The sequence below is a fragment of the Trichomonas vaginalis genome, chromosome I, assembly GCF_026262505.1.
Source record: "Trichomonas vaginalis G3 chromosome I, whole genome shotgun sequence".
NCBI lineage: Eukaryota > Parabasalia > Trichomonadida > Trichomonadidae > Trichomonas > Trichomonas vaginalis.
In genome coordinates this window covers 418,364-444,546 of record NC_067203.1, presented here as the reverse complement: position 1 = coordinate 444,546, position 26,183 = coordinate 418,364, and the positions used below count along the sequence as shown (strand labels likewise).

The following is a 26,183-nucleotide window of genomic DNA, read 5'->3' as shown; positions in this document are numbered from 1 at the left end:
TAAAAAAAGATTTTTTTTTAAATTTACTCAGAAAAATTTTTCTTTGTATATACACCATTCTGAACATCTAAAAGACTTTTGACATTTGCCAAGAATGTTCGTTTAGACGCTGTCATATAACCATATTCTTGACAATATTGTTTATATTCATCGTACAATGACCTTTCATCTAATGACACAAAGTCAGTTTCATCTATGAACAGTTCATATACACTCTTGTTTGCTTCTAACAATGTTTGTCTTTCTTCGGTATGTGGAATTTGTCTTGGATTGAACTTAGAAATATCTAATGTCATGAAATATGAGAACAAGTGGTTGTAAAAGTCAGATGTCAAAGTTTCTGCTAAGTCGTCAAAATATTCTGTATCTTGCATATGAGCTTCTGACGTTCTGACAACTACATATCTTCTGTCAGAACTTTCTAACTTCATCGGAACAGCATTGTTTGAAACCATAATGAAGTTTGCAACATTTTCACAAACTCTTTGGTCTTTATATTTTCTTTCAACAACTCCAACTTTGTCTGTTATAAGACTCTTCAAAGCATCTGAGTTCAAAACTTTTGTTGTATCTATACTTTGAAGTTCGTTACAAACTATAAGTTTCATATTCTCTATTGAGGAGTTAAACTTGCCACAGATGTTTTCTAAGTTTGTCATATTCGGATTCGAATAGCCCTCTAACAGTTTGCACAAAATATCTGTAAAGAATGTGTTCTTACCAGTTCCTTGTTTTCCAATTATAATGAGAGCAGTTTCATTCTTAGCACTTGGATGTTGTAAGATGTTTGCAAACCAACATAAGATATACTCATAAACCTTTTCGTTTCCATTGCATATAATTTCTTTGACATGGTCTAACCAAGCTTCTATAATATTTTCTTTCCATTCTACTTGTTCGTATTTATATCCAGTGAAGATAGAATAGAAGTTTGGAGAAGGTGTATAAAACTTTATACCTCGAACTGAAAAATCTTCTAACTTTGACAATAAGATATCCCAAGCATCTAACATCTTCATGCCAACTTGTACGACTTTTATTTTCTTAAGTTTCTGTCTACATTCTTGTTCTGAAACTATTGTTGCTCTTGGTTTGTTAAAGACAACATCCCATTCTTTCATAACATAACATTCTGGGGCAGAGTCGACATAAATGACTAAACGTTTCAAATTCTCGACTGCTTTGTTATAGTCTCTAAATGGACACATATTTCTGAATGCTTGGAAGTCATAAAAATCTGAAACATCTATTCTGTACATTTTTATAAAAATAAAAAAAATATTTTTTTTTATTCTTGACTTTGTTGTTGCATTTGTTGCATTTGTTGTTCTTGAGCTATTTGTTGTTGAAGTTGTTCTTGTAATACAATACTTTCACCAGTTGCATCTTCCAATTCGAAACTTTCTGCCGTCATTGACAAATACATAGGACATAAAAGTTTTACAGGAACAAAGTTTGCGTCAACTAATGTCAACGTTATACTTGCCAAAGTGTTTGAGTTCACTAAGGTTGAAAATTCTGCATTCGAATGAACAATAGGCAAACCAGCAGAGAAAGTATTGTTTATACGCATAAGTATCTTTTGGTCATAATAGTTTCTGTCGACATTCGAATAACACTTTGAACCTAAGTTTGAAACAATATATAAAATAGGTGTGCTTAAAGTCAATGGAACAGACATTCCTTGTATGACACCTTTTCCTGTTATAGGAAACTGTTGGTAGTAAAAACCAGATATAAGTTTTGTATTATAGCTCATATTGTTTATAGTAAACTCAGTCGGACATCCAAACATAATGAAACCTGCTCTAGTTGCAGCACATGTTACATCCGTCCTTAAAGTATTAAATAAGTCAACAAAACCTGTTGGTGGTATATCTGAGTAAGTATCTTCAAAGGAGTATTTTTTACCATTCACAACAATAAAGTCTTCTGGTGTCAAAAGAGCAAAACAGGCTTTAGTCGTCATTGTGTTTAAGGTTAGTTTACAATATCGTCCTTGAGGACTTTGTAAGTTTGTTGTTATAGAATTATATGACTCAGGGTTTTTAGTCGTAATAGTATAAACCATTGTGTCTTCTGCCATTTACTTAGCAAATAAATTTTAATGAAATGTTGTGGTCGTCAAATATTTTTATGACGTCTGGGAAACTATACTTTAAGTTCAACGTTTCACCTCCTTTCATAACGTATATCTTGTCAATGACATTATATGAAACACCACAGCAAGCAATGTCGGGTTCTATTTCTTTGATGTTTATATCGTCTGCCTCTGTCAAAAGTTTCAATAGTTCTTTCAAAACTTCATGAGGTGCAATGACATATGAGTTCACTTTTACAGGGTTGTGTTCGACCAAGTTTAACATTATACCTAAAGCTTGACAAATCTTCTCCTGAGTTTTAAGTTTGTCTTTAAGTTGTTGGTAGTCATTTCGAATATCTGCAACAGAACTTAACTCTCTGCTAACTTCAGGGTATGTTGGTTGTTCTTTTACAGGAACAATTGTTATACCATCTTCGTCTTCGTATGGTTTCCCCACTTCAACATCTCTGTCTTTGACATTGACAACAACACTTTGACTGTTTGTTTGAGTTGGTGAATTTAACTTCACATCTGCCACCGCCATTAAACCTTTTGAAACACTTACGCTTCTATTTTTCGGAAATGACATTTTACTTAGAATAAAAAGATGGACGTATTTGAGTATCTCTTCGAATTGAAGCAAAACAAAGTTTACACACACAAACAATACAAGTTCATTGACAGAGTAGTTCTTTACACAAACAATGGAAAATGTTATAGAATAGCAATATTTGCTGAACCAAAATATTTTCATAAAGCAAAGAAAGTTGGTATAACCGAGATGGTGAAAGTTCTTGACGTTGACAAAAATATAGCAACAAAACTGACCGATATTTCTAAAGGTAAGTTTATCTTACAATATTATGTCAAAACTGGCGTACTGTCAATATTTGACGGAGAGAAGTCAGTTCAAGAACAACTTACTGACCTGCTGCCAAAATCTGCTCGATGGAAGCTGTCGTTATGCCAATCTGAGGAGCCCCAGCAGGTTTCATCGAACGAATCTTCAAAAGAGCATCTTCCGTGAAAAGTGCTATTGGTTTTGTAAACTTCTTTGCTCTCAGTTCATCTGGACCGTCTCTGTCACCAGTATATTGTATTTGTACAGTACCAACAGTTGAAATACCACCCATAAAGTCTTCTGAGTCAGCAAATGGAATGCCAAGCCAAAAGTTTGAACGGTCTCCATTTGTATATTGAGTTTTTTGACCTCCTGTATGAGTCCATACTTTCACATATGGCATAATAGAACTTTGCATTTCAGGGTTTATGGTTGTTGTGAAGTTGTTGTTAAAGTTCATAGCATCTAATGTCAAGTTGTATGACCTCATATCCTCAACTGTAGAATATTCTTCTCTTGGATAATATTTGCCATCTATGTTTATATGATATTTAATACCGGGGTTGTAGAAACAAGAATAGTCATTTATAGTTCGTCTGAACAGTACAAACATAGTATCTGCATGTTTCATTGCAGTTGTTAAAGCAATATCTGTTCTTGCACCTGGGTCAGCACTTTGGTTTCCAACTTCACCTGCAAAGTCTTTGACAGATATTTGGTGTATAGGGAACATAAGTGGAACTGCAATATATTTGGCAGCTAAAGCATTTGAAATATCTGGGTCCAACATATAGACTGCAAGTCTGCTTTCTATTCTCTTGCATTCAAATTTTTCGCATGTGAACTTAACTGGGTCCCAAGCATCTCCAGCAGCATTGAAATAATAGTTTACTTCAGTGTTGAGGTTTGAGAAACCAAAGTCTAAGTCAACTTTGTTTTTGCAAAAGTCGGCGAATGACATTTTATTTGTTCCCACTACTTCTGTAAGAGTGAATGGGTTTGTGTTGGTGCAATGACTAAGTTATTTTTGCTTGGAGTAAGTTCGATAGAAATTTTTCCTGCCCAGTTTGGCAAGTATCTTAAAAACCTGAAGATGAGGAAAGATGACAAAGGAACTCTAAGTTTCAGTTTTACTTTGGTTACTGCTGCTGCAGTTTGTCCAGAAAGGTTAACATAAACTCCTGGAACGTTAGGGTCAAGTCTTCTTATTTTCTCAATAGTTGCATACTGGTCTGTTTGTTCTCTAGCTTGTGGTTGTACTGAGTTTCTCAAAGCGAACCATTCATAGTTTGCCCATGTTACTGTTTGAACTAAGTCAGAGTTAGAATATATCTTATATCCCATGAAAACTTCTGGAGCATATTGGTATCCGACATAGAAAATTCCATTGCAACCTTTCTTGTCAGACAACTTGGCAGAAGGTTTTATTTCAATGTCTTGTTCCACGTATAAGAAAGAGTTGTCAATAGAAATTATATGAAACCTGTCGCAAGCAATATCTACTGTTGTTGAAGAACCTTCTCCAAACTCACCTACGTTTCCATAAGAAACAGCAGTTGTATATTCGTAAGTTCCAGGAACTATTTCTGACCTTCTAATGGCATTGTCGCATTCGTTATACCATTCGGAAACATTTCCATTCATAGCATCCAAAACTGTTGGCGTTATATTCTGAGCGGCGTACATTTCATATGAGTAAAAATATAGAATAGTTGGATTTATATGTCATAATAGAACCCACGTGGACCAAGCTTTACTTTCTTCCTGACTGAGTTTTTTAACTCTTCTTTTTCCTTCATTGCCCTCTGCTTGAAGTTGTTGCATCTTTGCATTATGTTCATCTAGTATGTTGCAAATTTCCCATGTCCTTTTTGCCTTTTGGCTCTGGTCGCCCATCTCAGGTAACCTATATCCTAGAAAGAGTTTGTCATAGTCTGTATTTGAGTCTTCGCGTATTGTTTGCATGACTCTTTCCTGAGTTTCCGGTTCAAGCTCTTCAAACAGTGCCTGTCCATATGGAATATGCTCGTTTCCAAATATATGTTTTTGTAGCCATTCTGGTTTTCTTTCCATGTTACCAATTATATCTTTTGTGAATGGAAAGCTTTTACCCAATCTTTCAGTCTTGCGTCGTTTATTTCTGTAGTTGGTTTTATTTTGTCAAGGAACATGTTTTTCAATACTAACATTTCATTTGGTACTGTCCATTTGAGTTTTCTTAAATATTCATCCCTTCTCGTTCATTGTCTGCAAAGTAAGTTTTTATGACATTTTGTAAACTTTCGTTTGCAAGGTCATGTACAATAGGTTCTCTTCCTTCTCCTCCCTAACTTTCTTTCTAAACTCTTCACCAAATATACCATCTCTATGGTTCTGTGTAGTTCTTTGAGATAAATGTTCTAGAACGTCAGGTGTTATATTTCCATCAGCCATGTTCATTTCATACTGGTCCAAAATATCTGCATGTTTCATATCTTTCAATGGCATTAAAGCCGCGCTTAAAATACCAGCTATATCTTGTTCACCATTGACTTCCATTGCGTCTACAACTTCTTGGAATTGTGGTTGTAAGTTTATGAACCACCTATCCGGGTTAGCTTTATGACCCCATCTCATTGTAGTTCCATCGTCTGCAGAAACAAAAGTAGGTTTGTTTCCATCTTGGTTAGGTTCTGAATGAACTTTAAACAATGTTTCATTTCTATATGTTTTCTTGAAATTTAACCTTTTATTTTCACCGAGTTCATCCGAAGATTGAACGTTAAATGCTCGTAAGTAAAAAGGGTTGTTGTATTTGTGTACATTTTTCTTTCAGTACTTTCCATTCTATGCTGAATATTTTCATCTGTGTTGGAGTCTTTTGTATGTCGGCAAACATTTTTCGATATTCTTCTACTATGTCAGCCGAATTTTAGACTCTTGGAAGATTCCATATTCACCTCATGCTCTTGTTGAGGGTCAAGATTTTTCGGCTGTTTCCAAATCTTCATCTAGTTCTGTGAAGTTAGTTTCCAAAGGAAGGACTTGTTCGTTTCCTTCAGGCTCTTCTAGCTGTTGTTGCTGAACTATTTCTTCCATGTCTGGTTGTATCTGAACTTCTTCCTGTGGAGTTTCTTGTACCTCATCTGCTGGCATTTCATATATTCCGAGACCGTTTTCAACAATTTCCCTATCTACGTCATCCGCATTCATAAGCTTTTGTTCTTTCGTTCCGTCTCTATTTTTTTACGCGTTTCATGACGAAAGTTGAATTGTCATTTAGCTCTGACATCAAATATCTCGGAGTAAATTCATCCATGTCATTTGGATGATATGCTATTAAATCATATCCCTTAGCGAGCTTGTATTTTCCAGTTTGAGATTATATCCGTTTTGGTGCTGAGCCATAAAGCTAAATAGGTTCGGGTCAGTATTTCCATCCCTTGAACTTTCCAATAGCTTCTTTATATCTGTCACTAAAGTCAACAGTATCTGGGAAACCACACTCTTCTTTAAGCATTTTTAAGAATTCTTGGTTTCCTTGTTCTCTACTTCTTTTATGTCCTTGCTCTGGTTGTGTTGCTGTGCTGGTTGTGAGGTGGTTGTTGTGCAGGGTTTTGAACTGTTGGTTGTTGTGCTGGTTGTGGAGGTGGTTGTTGTGCTGGTTGTTGTGCATGCCTGTGTCTGTGTCCATGTGACGATGTAAATGTTTAGGTAGTCCTGGTGCAGGTGCTTCTCTTGGAGGGTTTGGTGGTATATAAGTTCCACCAGCTGGCACATATGTTCCATCTGCAGCGTAATGTCCTACCTGACTTTTCGTTTTTAAGAAAGATTTACTAGGTCTGTTTTGGTCTGTTGTAACTCTTTTTCTTGACTTTTCACAACAGTTGCTCTAACGGCGTCATAGCACTTTGAACTGCCTGTCTCGTTGCTGCATCTGTTATTTTCGTCATATTTTGTGCTACTTCTTTAACTCTTTGTCGAAACCTTCAGACTTCAGTTTCTTTCCAGATGAGAAGTCGTTCACTTGTTTCACCTTACTATGAAGAGCTTCGAAGGCGTTCTTAAAGTCAGCATTTGTTAAAGCTTTCATTTGAACTGTCTTCATCCGCTTGTATTTTTGTCCTTATTGACCCTATAAGCTGGGCTGCTTTAGCGTTGGCTTGGGCATCTAACCAGTCATTGTTAGCTTTTATATATTCTGCGCTTTTCATTGCCTTTTGCATGGCGCGTCGTTATTTTTACTTTCTTGTGCTAAGTTTTCATACTGTACGGTTTGGTTTTGCAACTGTAAAAGTTTTTCTGCCTTTACATTTGCTTCAACTTCTTTTTTATACTCATCGCTATCCATATATGTCTTCAGGGCTTTTTGTTTTATCTCTTCATCTTTCAGTATTTTATATTGAGTAGTATGGTTTTTCAAATTTATAACATCTTGTTCCATTTTTGCTACTTCTGCTGCTTTTTCTGACACTTTTTTCGCATATTCCTCTGTACTTAGTTCTTTCAGTTGTTCTTCTTTCTTCTTTTTCTCTACGTTTAACTCATTGAGTTTCTTTGTGTGTCTGTCATATTCTAGTTTCTTTTCGTTTTCACTTATTTGTTTCTGTATGTCTATGTTTGACTTTTTGACATCTGTTATTTGATTTTTGAGTGAACTCAAATTCATTTGACTTTGAGGGTTATAAGCTGTTCCGTCTGCAGCTCCACCATAGCCTGCCATTTTCGCTAAAAGTGCCGCTCTTAAACCTCCACTCTGTGCACCAACAACTCGGTTTAAAAGCATAGGATTGCTTGACATTTGTTGCAACATAGTGGGGTCATTCAGCATTTGTTGTTGCAACTGTTGTTGTGGTGTCAGTTTTACTTTTGGATGTTTCAATGCTCCCTTCCTCTTACGTATATTCTTACGTAGCTTACGTGGCATTTTAAGTGAAGTTAAAAAGCGGTTTTTGACAGCTGTTTATTGTGACTTCTTCGTAAAGACTTTCTTGTCTATGTTTTGTAAAGACTTCTTCGTAAAGACTTTGTAAAGACTTTGTAAAGACTTCTTTGTAAATGTTTTGTCAAGACTTCTTCGTAAAGACTTTGTTGAGACTTCTTCGTAAAGACTTTGTTGAGACTTCATTTATACTAAACATCTTCGGGGGCTAGAAGGCACGAAGTGCCTGGAAGCCATCCCCCAAGAAAAAAAAAACTTCATTATACTCATTCATCCTCAGGGCTAGAGGGCACGAAGTGCCTGGAAGCCCCACTTCCCTTTTTTTTTTTTTTTTTTTTTTTTTTTTTTTTTTTACTACATAATTAGATATTAAGATGGAGCCGAAAATTATAATTTAGAATGCTCATTGATTGTAGATTGGAAATTCAAAAGATGTGAATATTGTCAAATTTTATTGACTAAAAATTCCTTTTGTGTACGTTTAACAATTTTTATTAATGTATTCTAGCCCATTTTCCTATTCCACAAAAGGAGGTTTCTCACGTGCTCTTGCTTCACCTAACAAGGCCCAATCACCTCTTAGATCAAATAGAATTTCTCCTTATTCAAAAGATCGATTTGTTTCCCCAGCAAAATCCCCAAGCCGTTCACCACTTCGTGAGGGAACAAACTCGATTGTAGATACAAGTGCAAATAAAAGGCAGTCAACACCAACAACACCGAAAAATCGTAGAGCTCCAATTGCTGAAGATAACATTTTGGATGCACCAGACGTTCAGAAGAGCTTACCAGTAAAACTTATTGATTTCAATAAGAATGGTGATCTTGCAATTGCTCTCGGTACCTCAATCTACATTTGGTCACAAGGCCAGGTTACTGAATTAATGAATGGCGGCACCCAATTTGATGCAGTCAGCTGGTGTGATGAAGGACTTATTATTTCTGGAAACGGAAATATTGAACTCTGGGATGTTCGTCAACAAGTTGCATTTTTCGCTTTTCAGAATCATGAACGCCGCTGTAGTGCTATCAGCGCATCAGGATCTATGGCTGCTACAGGTGGTGCAGATGGCATCACAAGAATTACAGATACTCGTAGCGGAGATTTCCAGGAATTGAAGCTGCATTCTAAATGTGGTGAAATCAGCAGTCTTGCATGGTCTTATGATGGCCGTTATCTTGCTGCTGGTGCAAATCATGTTGTCGGCGTTTTCAAATCGAAGCAACCTCAATTATATGAAGCCTCAGGTAAAGTCCAATCACTCTCATGGACTCAAGGCGATATATTGTATGCAGCTGATTATGACCAAGGAAATGTCCAAATGATCAGAGCTACAATGAACTCAGTATTAAATCAAGTTGATACGGGATCACCAATTAGTGGTCTCTGCTACACTGATAGCTGGGGACTTGTTACAGCAAGTGCCGTAACTGGTGATTGGTCAATTTATACACCACGTGAACTGAAATTAATTTCAGATTATCACGGACATTCAGATGGAATTATTAATATCACAGCATGCGAAGAAAGAAATCTTGTTGCCACAATTGGCTTGGATGAAACTCTTAGAATTTGGACTTTGAAGGAGCCAAGAGGTCCACTTAATTCTCCATCTGTTGTTCGCAGACCTCCAAGCCCATTTGGAAACTTCGGTATTCGCTGATGACTATATTTGTGATAAGTATTTCCTTCAGTTGAAATTACCAAAAATAATATATTATTTTCTTCTTTTTATCAATAATAAATGTATATTCTTCTTATATGATAACTTATTCAAAAATTATTTTTGATAAATCAATAAAAAAAAGTTTACATTATTTTATTGTTTTGCTGCAGCAAAGATTGCCATCTTGCAAACAGGACACTGGAAGTACTGCTCTAAGAATTTAGGAGTACAGTTGTTACATAACACGCAGTGTCGGCAAGGAAGAAGAATTCTTTCTGCATCCATGTTTTTGCACATGCAACACTTCTTATCCTTAAGCCATTGCATCTCATCCTCTGCTGGCTTCTCTTTCTTATTGCTGTTATCTTCAGGCTGTGGAATTTCTACTGGAATAACTGTATTCTTAAATTCTGCTGGGCAACTATCCCAAACAGTCTTGAGATTGTTATCACGTATCAAAGCAAGATCATCACCGCACTCGAGGAATAATTTTGACATTTCTGTATCGCGATTTTGAACTGCAACATGGAAAGGAGTTTTTCCTTGAGAATCCTGATATCTTGGATTAGCTCCATGTAGCATTAATGTACGCGCTTCAGCCTCTGCTTTGTATTCTACGCATACGTGTAACGGAGATAACGATTTTTTGTTGTACATATTTGGATCTGCTTTATTTTGAATAAGAAGTTCTATTAAATCTGGATGACTCCATCTAATTGCTGTGAATATAACATTTTCGCCATCAAAATTTCGAATATTTGGATCTGCTTTATTTTCTAAAAGAAGATTAATAATATCAAGCTTATTTTCCTGAACAGCTAAATGTAAAGGTGTTTCTTTGTGATAATATAAAGAATATAATAATAAATATTTGAAGAATTGCTGTTTGAGCATTAACATTTGCTCCTTTTTCTAAAAGTAACTTTGCAGCATCAACACTTCCTGCAATTGCAGCCCAATGTAAAGGTGTTTCGTCGTAAATTTAAAAAAGAATATTTTAAATAAAAGAAGAACGAAATAAAATTAAAAAGAATTTGTTTCGTGTTAACATCTGCACCATTTGCAAGTAATTCTTCTATTTTATCAACTTGATTTGCCTTTGCTGCCTGAAATAGTTCCATTTTCTGAAAATTAACGGATAAAAAGTGTCAATTTTTTTCATCAATCTAGCAACCTTTTGTTTTCATGAATAAAGTCGGCACTAAGTCTATTGATTAAAGTGAGATGCTTTTTTATCAAATATTTCTAAATCATCTGATTTCTTTGATTCAAATGTTTGCGAATCTATATGATACGGAAGTCAAGAACAATCCTTAACACTTCAATAGTCTAACTCAAGTTATCCAGTCATTAGTTCTTCTATTATTCGATTGTGTTTCAATAGTAGTATATATGGATGGGTTGTGTGACTTTTTTTGTAAACGTAAGAATTCATACGATATTGAACGATTTTGTATCATTTTTTTAACATATGAAGTAAAAAATGTATGATTCTTACGGTTTTTATTCTTACGTTTTTGAATAAATCAAGATTTAAAAATGTATGATTCTTACGGTTTTTATTCTTACGTTTTTGAATTCATACATAAAAGAAGCTATATATATATAGATGATGTCAGGTTATTCAATAATTAAACATTGTTTAAATCCTGATTGGAATCAATGGAGTCATGAATGAGTAAAATAAACTTTAAAAATAAATTGAAACTAATGATTATTTGAATTTATGAAATCAATTATTTGATTCATTCTTTCTTCAATCTCTTCTATTCTTTTTGTTAAATCATCTATTTTTATTAATGAAGTGATTCTTGATTGAGGAATAGATTTCAAACTAACCACTCCTTTTATTTTTGAAATTTTGAATCCATCAACTTTAAACATTTTATTCAATTTACACGTTGTCAATTCTTCAAATAATTTTTTATTATTAGCATAATAGTCATTAAATTCTTCAACAGATGAAAAAATTTTTATTTCAGTAATTGGTTTAACAACATTTATTTTTTGTTGAACATTTTCACTTTCATTTATTTCTTCCTCTGTTTCATTTATTTTTAAAATAGGTTTCATTTATCATTAAATAAAAATTAGAATATAAGTGATGAAAATGAATTTTTAATTAATATTAAATCAGAAATGGCGGCAGGATTCTTTAAAAAATTATGGGATGGAATTAAGAAAGCTGCGGGTTGGGTTTATAAAAAGATTATTAAACCCGTTGCAAACTTTTTGGCACCAGTAGCGAAAACGGCAGGAACTATCATAGGTGGAGTATTAGGTACTAAAGCAGGTAATCCGGCGATGGGAGCACAAGCAGGTAACGCAGTTGGTGGAATTGCTGAAGGAATACTTAATAAAATAGGAGGTAGATAGTGGAAAAATAAATTATTTTAAAATTATTTTTATCTTAGTATCGGTTGTAGTCTTTGATAAACTTTTTCTCCTTTATTTAAAACTTCTCTTATTGGGGCAGCTTTTGGTGTTATTGATTCAGCAACGTCACTAATTGCTTCTTTATTCTTAAATATCCAACTTGCCCCCTTCTTCAATGTTTCCCAAACTTTACTCGCTCCTCTTTTTACTCTATCCCACAGTTTCTTAAATATACCTGCAGCCATAGTTGATTATTTCATTAAAATTAAAAATTCATTTTCATCTTTTAATTTTGATTTTTTATTTATTAATAAATGACGACTAACTATTTGGTGCCAAACACTAAACCGATTAATGGAAATGTGTTTCATTCATTCGAAAAGATAAATGAAATATTCGCAAAGAATGACGGTAGAAGATATTATAGAGAACTTGAAAGTTCATGCTATGACTCTGATGCTCCATATTTTGATGATAAACAAACTCATTTAAGAATTACAAATCCGGCTCATGATGTGAATCAATTAGGTGACACATATATTAAACGCAAAGTTAAAGCAACTCTAGTTTCAAATAAAGCTTTCACATGTGATGCCGCTTTTAAATGCATGCGTTTATTCGTTGGTTACAAATCATCAAATCAAAGCTTTAAACAATTAGAAGTAGAAACCTAAAGAGGTGATGTTGGTTATCTTCAGATGGATTGCGCCCGTGAATCTTTCGCATTTGCAACATATAAACCAAAATCAGAAAGGAAAGTTAAAAAGTTTGTTCATTCGTTATATAATAATGTTCAAAAATATGATAACTCAGTATGTGGTAAATATATTGACCCTTCAGAAGTTTTCAAGAACGCAAATGAAGAAGTTGATGTCACTTTTGATATGATTATTCCGGTAAATGATTTGTTAGCATTTCAGGCGTTCGATGATTATCCTAAATCATTTGGTGATATCATTCTTAAATATTATGTTTTCAGGGATACTTTAGTATTTTGTCAGGTTGACCCGTTAAGAGTTGCTGATTTACAAAATTACGTTTATGAAAAGATAACTGATGAAAATTATGAAAAGATTATGAATCATGTTTATAAATATGATCGCAAATTCCAACAAATCGGACTTCCTGCCAAATTAATTACAAGCTTAGCCGCTACATCTGCTGACGCAACAGTTGATGACGTTATTATTTCATGCACAAAGATGGAAGTTTTAGAGGATAAATGCATTACACCAGGATACGGTTTAATTGAAGAATCAGTTAAAGCAATACCACGTTTATTCAGTAAGGAAGATCCATTCATGATTCCAGCTCAACATATTGACGTTCGTTCACTAAATGGAGGTTGCATCACTCCTGAAGGTATTAGCTCAGATTTCTCATATGCTCTTCATAATGTTACAGATGTTGTGTTAACATTTCCGAAGAATGCAATGCAAAGAACGGTTTTAGAAAATCCAATGCTTCGAGGTCTTCAGGTCACTATAGATTCCAGAAACTTCCCCGATCAAGCGATGACCACAGTGGGTGACATATTCTTTACACGTATGCTTCAAGCTTCTGATTTAGATGGAGTGAATGAATGCACGGAAGAATACGAGGACTCATTAACTAGACCACTGAATGATGATAATGGCACGCCATTAGCTAGAACATGGAAAGACCAAACTTCATTCTTATGCACTATTCCAGTTCAACGTGATGGAGCGGGTATATTCTTTGATGGATTAGAAACTTTCAACTCACAAGTTACAGTACAAGTGAAAGCTTATCCAATCATTCAGGGTGTAAATGACACTTACTGTTCAAAGGTGACAAATCCTCCTCAGGTTTGGTTTACTAGGACTACGTATTGGACATGGACACCGGATGAAGGTTTGAAATATCATTCAACAGGTACACCACCACAGTATAGAAGTTCATATGATGAAATATTGATGAATAGAAATGTTTAAAATTATAAATTTATTTTTGATTAAATGGATTTAAATTCATCCACCCCTTATGAAGAATTAGCGGGAGTATATAATACATACGTAGATGATATGATTAATGAAGCATTGAGTGATAATAGAAATGCTCTATCTAAGGAAAAATTAATGAAAATTCCATATTCTGAATGTTACTTAAATTCAATCACTGCAGCAATTGGTAAACAAAATAAAGGTAAAACATTAACGATATTAAAACAAATTATCATTATTGCTAACACTTCCCCCTATTCACATGTGTTAATTTATATCAACCGTTCAGGTTCACCTTCAGATGATACATTTGAATCTTTAAAGCATTTAATCAAAATTCCAATTATTTATTTATCACAAGAAGAAGCAGAAGATTATTTAAAAAACTTTTTAATGTATAAAGAATTATATAATACAATCAAGAAGCAAGGATTAGAGGATAAAATTATTGATAAACAACGGGATGAATTATTTGAAACACTTTCTATTTCAAATTTTGATAGAGAATTTTTGCATTCACTCATTTTTCTAGATGATGCGGTGAAATCAAAACTAATAACAAATGAGAAATCATATTTTAATCAGTTATTAACTCAATGTCGACACATTCAGTGTTCATTCTTTATGGCTGTTCAATATTTCAAAGCATTAAGCACAAACATTAAATCAAATCTATCAACCCTTTTCATTTTCAGTGGGTTTAGTCGTCAACAGTTGAACGTTATGCTTTATCAAGTGAATTTACCAATGAGCATTAATGAACTTTACACACAATATCAGCAATTAGGTGAACATGGAAAAATAATAGTTGATTTAAATAAAGGAAGTGTTGATAGATTTGATTAACTTTTTATAATTAATTTTTATTTTTTATTTATAATTAAACATAACAGAAATAGCAAATCTTCTACAGGTTCCATTAAAACAAGGAACAAACAAAAAGGGTGCATATAATAGAACTATGAAAGTTCCTGATGGAATGAAAGAATTAGTTCATATTGTTGCTGGTCTTCAAAAAGATGTTAAACAAATGAGAAACGTTTTAACATTACCAGAAGCTCAAGCATATGCCAAACGTCATGGTACAAATTGGGAAGCACATGAAGCAGACATTACGGGTCCAAATGGAAAACCTGATGGTATAAATGAAGTTTTCGTTACTGATGGTCAAGGTAATATTAAAGTCATAAATGGTTATAAATTAAGTATATCTGATTATTCTAAACGTAAAGCATATAATGAACGTTATCCTATGCAATTTGATGAAAATGGAAAAGCTGTTAAACAATACATTGGAGAAGGTGAAAATGGTCCAATTAATTCATACCGTCATAATCCATATTCTTATTTCAATGAAGAATTAAATACTATTGAAGAGGGACCGGATGGATTACCACGATATTCTAACCAGTTTGATGGTCAATATGCAAATATTAGACCTGAAATTTCAGCTAAGAAATTCTTTAAAGTTGCTTTATTCGATCCAGTTTTCGCAAATGTTAAAGATGAACTTAAACATCAATTCCAACCAATTATAGTAGCAAGAATTGCATCAGGTGCTTTATCTCAAGCATTCAAAGATTTAATTAAGAAACCATTGTATCAGCAACGAGGTTTAACTTATGATTTAGTTAAGGAATCAGATAAAAGAAAATTTGAGAAATCAGATGATTATAAGAATGCAATTAATGAATATATTCGGTCTATTAATTTCGATGAAACAGCTAAAAATCAACTTCATGAACAAATACAGGGAATAATAGATTCAAAAGTTCCAGCAAAATAAAAGTTTAAATATATTTTTTTATTCGATTATAAATGAGAAGACGTTTCACTAGTCAAAAGAACACTAACGCAAAAGCAGAGATTACGGTTGGTTATAACGTAAATGATGATAAATCACGAATTTTTCAAAATGTTAAAGTTAATGTTAGCCCCGAATTAACGAGGTCAGCAACTCAACCAAATTTATTAACTCGTGACTTACCGAAGAATGAGGAGGAGAATGAAGAAAACCATGAGAATGGAGACCCAATCATTTTATCTGAACCCGGTAAAGAACCTGTTGAAATTCCCACTTATCCAACATACCCCCCACCTCTTTCATCAAACATCGAGAACCCAGGAATCTACGATTCCAGTCGCAATGCGCCATATAAAATAGACATTAATTCAGAATTAATGAAAATTTACCGTGATATAATAATTAATAATTATGATTCAATAATAAATTTAATTGACCAATCCGGTTTAATTATTTTACCTTATGAATCATTAATTCACATTATCGCCATTCTTTGTGATGTTCAAGATTCAGACGTTAAGATTCAATTTTTCATAGATGATGAGGTTTCATGCTGCGGAACAGTTGCAAAAATAAATCCTATAAAGGATATTAGCACAATTAAGATATCAAAGAATGGAACAACAACTGAACTTCATTTAACATATAATAATATTTATAATAAAATAGTTGATGAATATAAAATATCACTTGAAAAATTCTTTGTTAAGGCTATTTAATATTCAAGCATTAACATTATCGAATAATAATCCTTTGAATCATAATCAATAATAATTGACCTTTCACCAGTTTCTATCGTTTGTTTTATTTCTTTTTGTTCCCCACTATCCGGATCGGTCATTGTAATTGTTTTTGTTATAGTATCTGCTTTATCTTTAACTTCAATCTTTTTTCCATCGGGATATTTAAACCAAAATTCCAAAAATTCGATATTGTCAATCTGTTCATATTTTAATCTATCAATTACATTTTTAATACCATCTGAAAATCTTATGAAATGGTCATTATATGGGTTTGATTGAACTAAATTTGAATGAAGTGAAATATAACCTGTTGATGAATATGACATTGACTCATATTTTCTGAAAACACTAAAATTTATAACATGAATGAATTTCTTATTCGTTGAATTTATGAATTCTTGAGGTAATCTTATTCTAGTTTTATTTATCACTGGAAAATAACGCTTTACCATATTTTTAATCGTAATAAAAAATGTCAATTATCAATATTATTTCGAATAATAACTGTGAATTAAATTTAACAGTTAGCGGAATTTATAATGTTACTCTCGTTTCTGTGAGTGGTAAATTTAATCCCATTCTTTTAGACCCTTCAGATTATATATCATTTATTAAAGATGACCTTGAAAAAACGTATGATATGTATATAAATAATGTGATAACGAAATGGGATATTAACATGATTTTAAGTTATTTAAATGAATCATTTATCGTATGGTATGAAGAAAATTTTAAATCAAAACCTGATAAACTTTTTGAACTTGATGAAATAAATAACCTTATTAAATTTCCGCTGAAAATTAAATTTTGTACTCCTCATCTTCGTTCATTGTTGGGGATATTAAATTTTGAAAAAGATGTTGGGGATGTTTTGTATTCTGACACTGGTTCCAATTTCATTTTAATCAAATGTGATAAAGTTAATACCCCAATGAGATTTTCACATCAAACATTAGACCCTAATTCTTACCCATCAATACAAAACATTTTATCCATCAACTTAAACACATTTTCTTTATCATATCCGTTTCAATTATCTGGGAATTCATTTATTCTTCATTCAAAAGATTTATCAAATATTAAATTTAGAATAACTGACCTATTTGATTGTGATTTAGAATTTATGAATGAAATATTATGGCAATTTCAAATAGAAAAAATAGCTGATGAGATAACAGATTAAATATTTATTTTTAAATCATAATAAATGATTAAACAACAGCAACCACAACAACTTAAGGCACAAAACACCCAGGTCCTTCAGACCATTACATACGCCATATATGCATATAATTCAAAGACGGCAGAACAAACGCAAAGGTTGAAATATGGAGATTTGGAGATAGTATTGAAAAATGACCATTTCGAATTCGTTTGCAAGGTGGTGCAGTGATATCAAATATAAAAGAAATTTTATTTATGAATTCTAAAATTAAAGGTATAACGGATGATATAACATCAATTCCACCAGAAGAACAAAGATATTACGCATTAAATGCATTTCCTAAAGTTTTGAAGATTGGAAGATTTAATTTAAATGAGGAATTCATAAAAGGTTTCCTAAATGACATAATGAAGAAAGCAGATAAAGAATATGTTGCTGCTGTGTTAGAGAAGAAAGCAGATAAAACTTATGTTAATGAAAAAGATAATGAAATTAAAGAAAGGGTTGAATGGTATCATGAATGGACATCAAAGATTTTAAAAACTAAAGCTGATACAGGATGGGTTTCAGGATGTTTAGACCTTAAAGCGGATAAAACTTATGTTAACGATGAGTTAGAGAAGAAAGCAAATTTGGTTTATGTTGATGAAATATACCAAAGTTTGATAGGAACAAAAAATATTGAAACTATTGTTGGTGACTTTTATGTCAATGAAGAAAATAAATATTTTAGATGGGAGTTTGTACACTCCTTAAAAAATGGTATACGGTATAAACTCATTCCGAAAAATAACAATGAAATGTATGTAAGCTATAAAAAGAATGATGACACACAAGTTAAAGTTCCATTAGACAACAACTGCTACTTAAACTTATATGGAGACGAACAAAAGAAATATTTAAGAGTTTATGAAATGACAGATATGACATTGCCTAACCCAGCTCCAGCACCATATTATTATGACTATGGAGATGACGACAGAACACCACATGTAGATGAACAAAAGCTAACATTATATTTAGATTATTATAGATATAAAAGATATAATGCAATAGAAAAAACGAGAATAGTATATTATTATACAGATGACAGAAATAAATATTATAGTCAAGATTTTACCTACCCTGAAAACATAAGATTATATTATAAAAAATATTCCGACACAAACCAGAAGAAACCTGAAATAGTTGCATTATATTTTAAGTTCAAAAGAGACAATCCTATAATATCTCATATGTTTGATTTAATGAACCCAGTAGGTTCTATTTATACATCTATGGATGCAAGAGGTCCTCAAGTAATGTTTGGTGTTGGTGCATGGGAACAAATAGTCGACAGGTTTTTGTATTGTGCAAACTCTTCAAAGGAAACAGGAGGTTCAAAGAAAATAAATATTGAAAACATTCCACCGCACACTCATACAGGAACTACAAACTTTTCTGGTGACCATAGTCACTCATTAAGAGACCACCCATTATACAACTCAGAATATTATGCTGGCAATGACGTTTTATCTCCAGATTATAACCATTCGGCAAAAAAGACTTTTCGACCAACTGAACCAGGAGGAAATCATTCACACACTTTCACAACAAATCCAACAGGCTTGGGTAAAGATTACATGCCACCATTTATGACTGTATTCGCATGGTACCGCATTTATTGAATGAACTAAATATATTTTATGTTTGTAATTAATTAGGTAATGAAGTAATGAATGAACTGCAGAAATAAATGTTTACGTTAATGTTTACAGGTTATTCAATAATGACTTATTTTTGAAGAACTGAAGGTGCTACCATGTTACCATGTGTTACCAGGTCATTTAACTTCTCTGAAAAAGTGTGACAACATGACATTTTGACAACAACACAGGAGGAAGGCAGTTATGAATTATTTTTGAAGAACTGAAGGTGCTACCATGTTACCAGGTCATTTAACTCATGACATTTTGACAACAACACAGGTTATTCAATAATGACTTATTTTTGAAGAACTGAAGGTGCTACCATGTTACCATGTGCTACCAGGTCATTTAACTTCTCTGAAAAAGTGTGACAACATGACATTTTGACAACAACACAGGTTATTCAATAATGACTTATTTTTGAAGAACTGAAGGTGCTACCATGTTACCAGGTCATTTAACTCATGACATTTTGACAACAACACAGGTTATTCAATAATGACTTATTTTTGAAGAACTGAAGGTGCTACCATGTTACCATGTGCTACCAGGTCATTTAACTTCTCTGAAAAAGTGTGACAACATGACATTTTGACAACAACACAGGTTATTCAATAATGACTTATTTTTGAAGAACTGAAGGTGCTACCATGTTACCATGTGCTACCAGGTCATTTAACTTCTCTGAAAAAGTGTGACAACATGACATTTTGACAACAACACAGGTTATTCAATAATGACTTATTTTTGAAGAACTGAAGGTGCTACCATGTTACCAGGTCATTTAACTCATGACATTTTGACAACAACACAGGAGGATTAATGCAAAAATAAATTCAAATCATACTTTATAAAGCTTCATTTACAGGTATTTCATCGTCAGTAAATGAATCCTCATTATCGTTTGGTTCAACCTGTTTATATAATCCTTTCATTTCTTCTTTCAAAACATAACACCATGTTTGTTTACCGTCTATTCTTCTATGTTTCCTATCACATTTATCCTTAATACTCATTTGAAAGTTTTTGTCTTTCATGTCTGATGGTTTGCAGAATAGAGCATTTTCACACGTCATACCTGCACACAATTCATCATAATGTGTATTTATCCATACATCTAAAGGATTTGTTGATAACTCGATTAAATCTTGTTTGGCTTCAGTCATCGGTATGATTCGTACATTAAATGATGAAAGGTCATATTGCATAAAATACGTCAGTAAATTATCATAAAATTCCTTAGTGCATGAATCCATTAAATTCTTGAAGTAATCAAATTGACCTTTGAATTTACCATTAACCCTTAAAACTACGTATCTTCTGTCTCCAACTTCAATTTTGACAGGGTAGACGTTGTTAGTTACGAAAATGAAGTTTGCAACATTCTGAGCAGTTCTTCTGGGTTGATTCTTTTCATTAATTCTAATCTCATTATCCGTTATAATTGATTTCAAAGCGTTGAAGTTTGCGAGTCTATCTTCACCAACATTCTTGAGTTCATTAAGTACAAGAAACATTTTATTTTCAACAACCGAATTGAAATTACCCGTTAGCTCACTTATTTCAGTAATGTTTTTACATGAATAACCAGCGAGAAGTTCAGAAATAATATCTGTAAATCTGTTTTTACCTGTTCCCTGAAGTCCTTTCAAAATAATTGCTGTTTCATTCTTGATTCCGGGATGTTGAATCATTGATGCAATCCAGCCGAGAAGGTATTTATACACTTCATCGTTATTATCACAAATGGCTTCTTTAATGAAATTCATAAACATCTCAATTTTTGAGTAATCTGGTTTTTCGAGAATGTTGTATTTATAACCCTGAAACGTTGAGAAAACATCTGGGGAATCAGATTTAAAGCAAACACCCTTAACGGTTAATGAGGATAATTGATTTAGTAGTACATCCCATGCTGTTATGGTTTTACCTTCTTCTTTAAATAATTTAATCATTTTGAGTGACTCTTTCATGTTTGATTGAAGAACGAATGATATTTGATTCATTTTGTCGTGTATGTTGTAATCTTTCTGAATGAAATATTTGTTTCCACAATCTACAAAATGGATTACACGTGATAAATCCTCAATTACTTCAGAACTGTTTTTATACTGATGATTTTCAGCCTTGCGTCTAATATCTGTTATCAAAAACGAGTCATCAAGTTTGATGTCAAATGTTATTTTCGGCTTACGTAATAAAGGCAAAACATATTCATCATAATATTCCTTTTGATATAGTTTTAGAATCTTCACCAAAACAAATGGAGAAGTCATTAAATGTGCATATCTACTACGTGCTTTTTCAAAATTACTTTTTGCATTTTCAGTTAAATTGCAGAAGTTATAAACGTTATCGTATGCTTCATTAATCAAATGATTAGGTAACGAATTAATAGCTTGAAACAGTGTGAATAATGTTATTTCTTTTTCTAAATTCATGTTTCCACCGTCATTATGTACTTCAAAATCACAGATGCCATCAACTATGCTCTGAGCTAGTTTATCGTCAATGTTTACATCTTTGTTTTCATTGACGATAGTCTTTATTTCTTCATTCTTCTGTTCAACTCTTACCTTAATATTCAAATCATTTAATATATCATTCACTGTTCTAGTTAATGTTGAATCGTAACTTCCGCGAATGAATGAGTATGTATTGATTGGTTCTGTTGCATTCTTGCGAACTCTTGAATCAGCCATAACCACTAATGAACGCTTTGAATCATCAATAGAAGTCATTATGTCAATATCATAATCATTGCAGGAATAACATTTAATCATTCTGTTCGAAACTGCATAGAAGAAATTAGTGTTGCAATAAATGTGAAGACCTCCTGAAGCGGTTTTAACAATAACATCTTTATCCGAAAGTTTTGATAAAATGTCTTTTCTAACTGTTTCTTTAAGTTCATCATTGTATGATTTATTGATATCAACATCTATAATCGTTAAATTTGATATTTTATTTACTAATAAAGCCATACCAGTTTTCCTTCCTCTTCCTCCATCGTGTTTGAGGTAGTTATGTAAATCAATCCTGTTTTCACCAATTCTTTCGTTGAGGGTTTTAGTTTCTGCCATAACTAATTCCTCAGCTAATGAATCAATAACTTTTTCATCAGAAACGATATAGTTGCTGTTGTTGTTTGTTGCCGTCATTTATATAGGAATAAAAAAATAAAAATAATTTTAAAACTAACTTTATTTTTGGACTGCATCATATTTTCGTAAATGTTGTCAAAATGTCATGTTGTCACACTTTTTCAGAGAAGTTAAATGACCTGGTAGCACATGGTAACATGGTAACAGTGAAAACATTAACGTAAACATTTATTTCCTGTGTTGTTGTCAAAATGTCATGTTGTCACACTTTTTCAGAGAAGTTAAATGACCTGGTAGCACATGGTAACATGGTAGCACCTTCAGTTCTTCAAAAATAAGTCATTATTGAATAACCTGTGTTGTTGTCAAAATGTCATGTTGTCACACTTTTTCAGAGAAGTTAAATGACCTGGTAGCACATGGTAACATGGTAGCACCTTCAGTTCTTCAAAAATAATTCATAACTGCCTTCCTCCTGTGTTGTTGTCAAAATGTCATGAGGTTAGAAATGAGGTTAGATCTAACCATCTACCCTAAAAATTATTTTTGGTGAATTCAATAAAAATAAATGGTTCATTTACTCACAATATTTTTGTACAAAACAACCCCAAGCTTTTAACTTCTTTTCTGCAGCTTCTAATGCTATCTTAGCGAGTTCATATTCTCTAAATTCTCTCTTTAAATTTTCTTGTTCCCATTGGTCTAGTTCGTATGGAGAATCTCTATAACCATAACATAACTCACGTTCATGTTCTAATTGTTTTTCGCACATTTTTCCAACTTCTTCTTCAAACAAAGGTTTAGCATTCTCTACTGTATCTTCAAGTTCTTCTTCATCTAATTTCTCATGAACTTTCTTGTCTATGGAGTCCATAATATCTTTGACATAAAATGCATACTTTACAGAGCACCATTCAGCAACAAAATGAACGAGGTCAGGATGTATGTAAATACCTTTGAATTCATTTATAACACCCTTAGTAAGCTCATAAAATGCTTGTTTTGAGGTCGAGCCACTTTTGGCTCCACCGTATTCGTTCATCCAAAACTCAAGAATTTCCTGTATTTTAGCACTATTGAGAAATCTGTTTAAATGGTTTAACTTTCCTGCTTCTCTTGCCATCTTTGTTGCATTAATGTAACCATCCTTGTCTCTACGTAAGACTTCAATACCGTTATAAGTGCCTTTTGTGAATGTTTCGCCATTAGATTTGTTAGTGAATGTTTTTGCTTCGACTGACATTTCTGTTCTTACATACAAAATAAAAAAATAAAAATAATTTTAAAACTAACTTTATTTTTGGGTCATTTACACTCATTCCGATGAAGTCATGACAAATCATTTCCTGTGTTGTTGTCAAAATGTCATGTTGTCACAAACTTTAGAACGGCATAATTTAAATTTTTATTTTTATCATAAATGGATACCCCACAAGCTCAAAATTTACCACGAATCATAACAAGGGAGGAAATGATAAAAATGATGCAAGAACATGTTAAAAATAACAAACCACTAAAATTGAGAAAATGTGGTTATGCAGTAATGATGGAAAGAGAGATGTTGTCAAAGAGGAATAAAAATTAAATTTGGATTGAGTTTAAAAATTCATCTTTATTAAATTCATCTCTTCCAATCAATTTATTTATTCTATTAAACTCTTTTATTTTTGCTTCACTCAGTTTAAGGATTGAACGGTAAGTTTCTCATTTTTCGATTATTTCTTTATCGTTTTCAGTTCCATTAGTTTTATGGGCATCAACCCCACCACATTGCGGCTTCTTTTTGTAATAGCATATTTTTGATTTAATTCTGTTTAGTTTCTTTTTATATTCATCGTCTGGACTCTTGGCTGCTTCGTTGTCACTCATTTCTTACGAAATAAAAAAAATTAAATATTATTTAAATATAATGGAGTAATAAAATAAATCGGAATTTCTATTAATTTATTGTTAACCTCAACTAATGCATTGCCGTTAATATATCTAACAAATTCAGCTATTGTGTCAAATCTTCGTCTTCTTTTTGTCATTGATTTATCAGTTTTTCCATAATCGAGATGAATCAAAACTTTATCCCCTTGTTTAAAATTCATGAGCCCCGAATTAATTTGTTCATGTTTAACATCATTCAACCTTTCCATTTGCTTTCTAATATATTCCCATTCTTTTGAAATATCATTTTTCATTTCCACCGGTTTCATGTTTATAGTTCTATGCCATGTATTATTGTAATAATATACTAACTGCTGTATGATGGAGTCATGGTTTCCATCCCAATATATCTGACCGTTAACCCCTAACGCATCTCTAAGAGTTCTCATTACCGCATCAACTATTTTATTATGAAACGTATATGGAGAAGATGAAAAGTAAAAATTAATTTGTGGGAAATAATGAGTCATAGCTGCCTGAAATCCTTTATCACCATCACCCCTTATATTATCTACTCTTTCATGATCTAGTAAGTATTGTATAGCTCTTCTTGTTTCCTGTTCTGTTTTCCCTTTCACCGGAATGCAATATAAATATCTAGTGTTAATGTTAATGGCAAATAAATAAGTAACTTTTCCTTTTGAATATTCTAAATGATCGATTTCGTATGAATATGGATATGGTGCAAATGAAGGGCGACTAAATTTTTCCTTTAACGGTTGAATTTTTGGGTCAATTGGTTTATTTAATATCTTGAAATCCTTTTTAAAATCTTTTTGCTTCTTTAATGTTTGAAATGGATATAATAAAGTGAATGATGAAGGATTAACTGAAGGAGGAGGTACTGTCGTTGGAGGTTTTGGTGTTGCAAGTGGTTTAATTTTATCTGCTTTGATTTTGGATTTCATTCCTCCTTTCATTAATTCTGGATGTATTTTATTCATTTGTTTTAAATATACTGTATATAAAGGTTTGATATACTTTCCCGCTTCGAGTTTATGTTGAAGGATGAATTCCAAAAGTTGATCTTCATTTAAAAGTCGGGCTGAATATGGTTTAACTAATGAATCATAAATTAAAGCTTGTGCATCATTTATGGTCTGAAGGACATGGGTGTTTTGCATCTTTGTTTTTTGCGGCTCAGGATTATATAAATTATATAATTCATCAATATCTTCTTCTGTTAATACTTTATTTTTGAAATCTTTCAACTGTTTAAGTTGTGATTTAGTTTTTCCCTTTGAATATTCATTATTTTTAATTTTGTCTTTAATTTTAGAAATTATTTTATCATGATATTTCAAAATTTCATTTTTATAATATGGATAATAATATTCCATATCATCACCCATTATATTTTCATCATATTTTTGGAGATATGCTTTTAAATCATAATAACTAAGAAAATTTTGATTAAGTACTAAATCATCAATTAAAATTTTTAAATCTGTGTTATCCATTTATATAAAAATAAAATCAATGTTTTAAGGGTGCCCACCTCTTTGATCAAGAATCAAAACCATCATTAACGGTTCCTTTATTTCCTCATTTGTGAATCCCATTTTTTTAAAAAATAAATTATTCAAAATTGTATTAAATAAATGGCATACAACATCCATTTTCACAACATACAGCCTTAGTGTGTGCTCCTGTTAATGCAGTCTTACCAATTGTTAAGCGAGTCATCGTCCTGTTTTTAAGTTGTAAATTAATATTCTGACCATCAAATATCACTTTATCATTTATTATATCCAAATAATTTTTAGGTGTTAATTGTTTATTTTGTCGTAAACTAACACCTTTCATTTTTTGTGCAATTTTTTTAAAATCACCTCCATCAATTGAACCGTTGAATGATGTATAACACTTAGGACATAAAGCAACCATGTTATCAC

General features: G+C 32.4%; 16 protein-coding genes and 1 pseudogene across 17 annotated transcripts, besides 2 other annotated features; 3 read left to right on the top strand and 14 right to left on the bottom strand.

The window, feature by feature from the left end:
- Positions 1 to 8,183: part of a mobile genetic element that runs on past the window's edge.
- TVAGG3_0901890 (Poxvirus D5 protein-like family) lies at positions 24 to 296 on the bottom strand (the record flags this gene model as incomplete). Its single annotated transcript, XM_051251350.1, has 1 exon — positions 24 to 296. The coding sequence occupies one exon, from the start codon at positions 294 to 296 to the stop codon at positions 24 to 26; it is 273 nt and encodes a 90-aa protein (XP_051076924.1).
- TVAGG3_0901880 (uncharacterized protein) lies at positions 388 to 1,259 on the bottom strand (the record flags this gene model as incomplete). The annotated part of the gene is made up of 1 exon (XM_051251349.1): positions 388 to 1,259. A coding segment is annotated over one exon (872 nt), but the record flags the coding sequence as incomplete, so codon positions are not given.
- Positions 1,289 to 2,086, bottom strand: TVAGG3_0901870 (uncharacterized protein; the record flags this gene model as incomplete). Its single annotated transcript, XM_051251348.1, has 1 exon — positions 1,289 to 2,086. One exon carries the CDS (start codon positions 2,084 to 2,086, stop codon positions 1,289 to 1,291), a length of 798 nt encoding a protein of 265 aa, XP_051076922.1.
- TVAGG3_0901860 (protein of unknown function, DUF4106 family) lies at positions 2,091 to 2,627 on the bottom strand (the record flags this gene model as incomplete). Its single annotated transcript, XM_051251347.1, has 1 exon — positions 2,091 to 2,627. The coding sequence occupies one exon, from the start codon at positions 2,625 to 2,627 to the stop codon at positions 2,091 to 2,093; it is 537 nt and encodes a 178-aa protein (XP_051076921.1).
- On the bottom strand, positions 3,094 to 3,714 carry TVAGG3_0901850 (protein of unknown function, DUF4106 family; the record flags this gene model as incomplete). Its single annotated transcript, XM_051251346.1, has 1 exon — positions 3,094 to 3,714. A coding segment is annotated over one exon (621 nt), but the record flags the coding sequence as incomplete, so codon positions are not given.
- On the bottom strand, positions 4,149 to 4,610 carry TVAGG3_0901840 (uncharacterized protein; the record flags this gene model as incomplete). The annotated part of the gene is made up of 1 exon (XM_051251345.1): positions 4,149 to 4,610. A coding segment is annotated over one exon (462 nt), but the record flags the coding sequence as incomplete, so codon positions are not given.
- TVAGG3_0901830 (protein of unknown function, DUF4106 family) lies at positions 5,883 to 6,116 on the bottom strand (the record flags this gene model as incomplete). The annotated part of the gene is made up of 1 exon (XM_051251344.1): positions 5,883 to 6,116. One exon carries the CDS (start codon positions 6,114 to 6,116, stop codon positions 5,883 to 5,885), a length of 234 nt encoding a protein of 77 aa, XP_051076918.1.
- TVAGG3_0901820 lies at positions 6,331 to 7,830 on the bottom strand (annotated as a pseudogene). Its single transcript has one exon. A coding segment is annotated over exon 1 (1,500 nt).
- Positions 8,184 to 8,251: 68 nt separating the features above from the next.
- TVAGG3_0901800 (cell division cycle) lies at positions 8,252 to 9,582 on the top strand (the record flags this gene model as incomplete). The annotated part of the gene is made up of 1 exon (XM_001298119.1): positions 8,343 to 9,509. The coding sequence occupies one exon, from the start codon at positions 8,343 to 8,345 to the stop codon at positions 9,507 to 9,509; it is 1,167 nt and encodes a 388-aa protein (XP_001298120.1).
- A 63-nt stretch (positions 9,583 to 9,645) lies between these two features.
- On the bottom strand, positions 9,646 to 10,707 carry TVAGG3_0901790 (protein ubiquitination; the record flags this gene model as incomplete). Its single annotated transcript, XM_001298118.1, has 1 exon — positions 9,666 to 10,406. The coding sequence occupies one exon, from the start codon at positions 10,404 to 10,406 to the stop codon at positions 9,666 to 9,668; it is 741 nt and encodes a 246-aa protein (XP_001298119.1).
- A 1,210-nt stretch (positions 10,708 to 11,917) lies between these two features.
- On the bottom strand, positions 11,918 to 12,133 carry TVAGG3_0901780 (uncharacterized protein; the record flags this gene model as incomplete). The annotated part of the gene is made up of 1 exon (XM_001298117.1): positions 11,918 to 12,133. One exon carries the CDS (start codon positions 12,131 to 12,133, stop codon positions 11,918 to 11,920), a length of 216 nt encoding a protein of 71 aa, XP_001298118.1.
- A 1,134-nt stretch (positions 12,134 to 13,267) lies between these two features.
- Positions 13,268 to 25,748: a mobile genetic element.
- On the top strand, positions 15,671 to 16,375 carry TVAGG3_0901770 (uncharacterized protein; the record flags this gene model as incomplete). Its single annotated transcript, XM_051251343.1, has 1 exon — positions 15,671 to 16,375. One exon carries the CDS (start codon positions 15,671 to 15,673, stop codon positions 16,373 to 16,375), a length of 705 nt encoding a protein of 234 aa, XP_051076917.1.
- TVAGG3_0901760 (phage tail repeat-like family) lies at positions 17,972 to 19,231 on the top strand (the record flags this gene model as incomplete). The annotated part of the gene is made up of 1 exon (XM_051251342.1): positions 17,972 to 19,231. The coding sequence occupies one exon, from the start codon at positions 17,972 to 17,974 to the stop codon at positions 19,229 to 19,231; it is 1,260 nt and encodes a 419-aa protein (XP_051076916.1).
- Positions 20,101 to 20,769, bottom strand: TVAGG3_0901750 (uncharacterized protein; the record flags this gene model as incomplete). Its single annotated transcript, XM_051251341.1, has 1 exon — positions 20,101 to 20,769. The coding sequence occupies one exon, from the start codon at positions 20,767 to 20,769 to the stop codon at positions 20,101 to 20,103; it is 669 nt and encodes a 222-aa protein (XP_051076915.1).
- TVAGG3_0901740 (Prim-pol domain family) lies at positions 21,255 to 22,413 on the bottom strand (the record flags this gene model as incomplete). Its single annotated transcript, XM_051251340.1, has 1 exon — positions 21,255 to 22,413. A coding segment is annotated over one exon (1,159 nt), but the record flags the coding sequence as incomplete, so codon positions are not given.
- On the bottom strand, positions 22,934 to 23,599 carry TVAGG3_0901730 (uncharacterized protein; the record flags this gene model as incomplete). Its single annotated transcript, XM_051251339.1, has 1 exon — positions 22,934 to 23,599. The coding sequence occupies one exon, from the start codon at positions 23,597 to 23,599 to the stop codon at positions 22,934 to 22,936; it is 666 nt and encodes a 221-aa protein (XP_051076913.1).
- TVAGG3_0901710 (integrase core domain containing protein family) lies at positions 24,246 to 25,748 on the bottom strand (the record flags this gene model as incomplete). The annotated part of the gene is made up of 1 exon (XM_051251338.1): positions 24,246 to 25,748. The coding sequence occupies one exon, from the start codon at positions 25,746 to 25,748 to the stop codon at positions 24,246 to 24,248; it is 1,503 nt and encodes a 500-aa protein (XP_051076912.1).
- Positions 25,749 to 26,183: the final 435 nt, after the last annotated feature.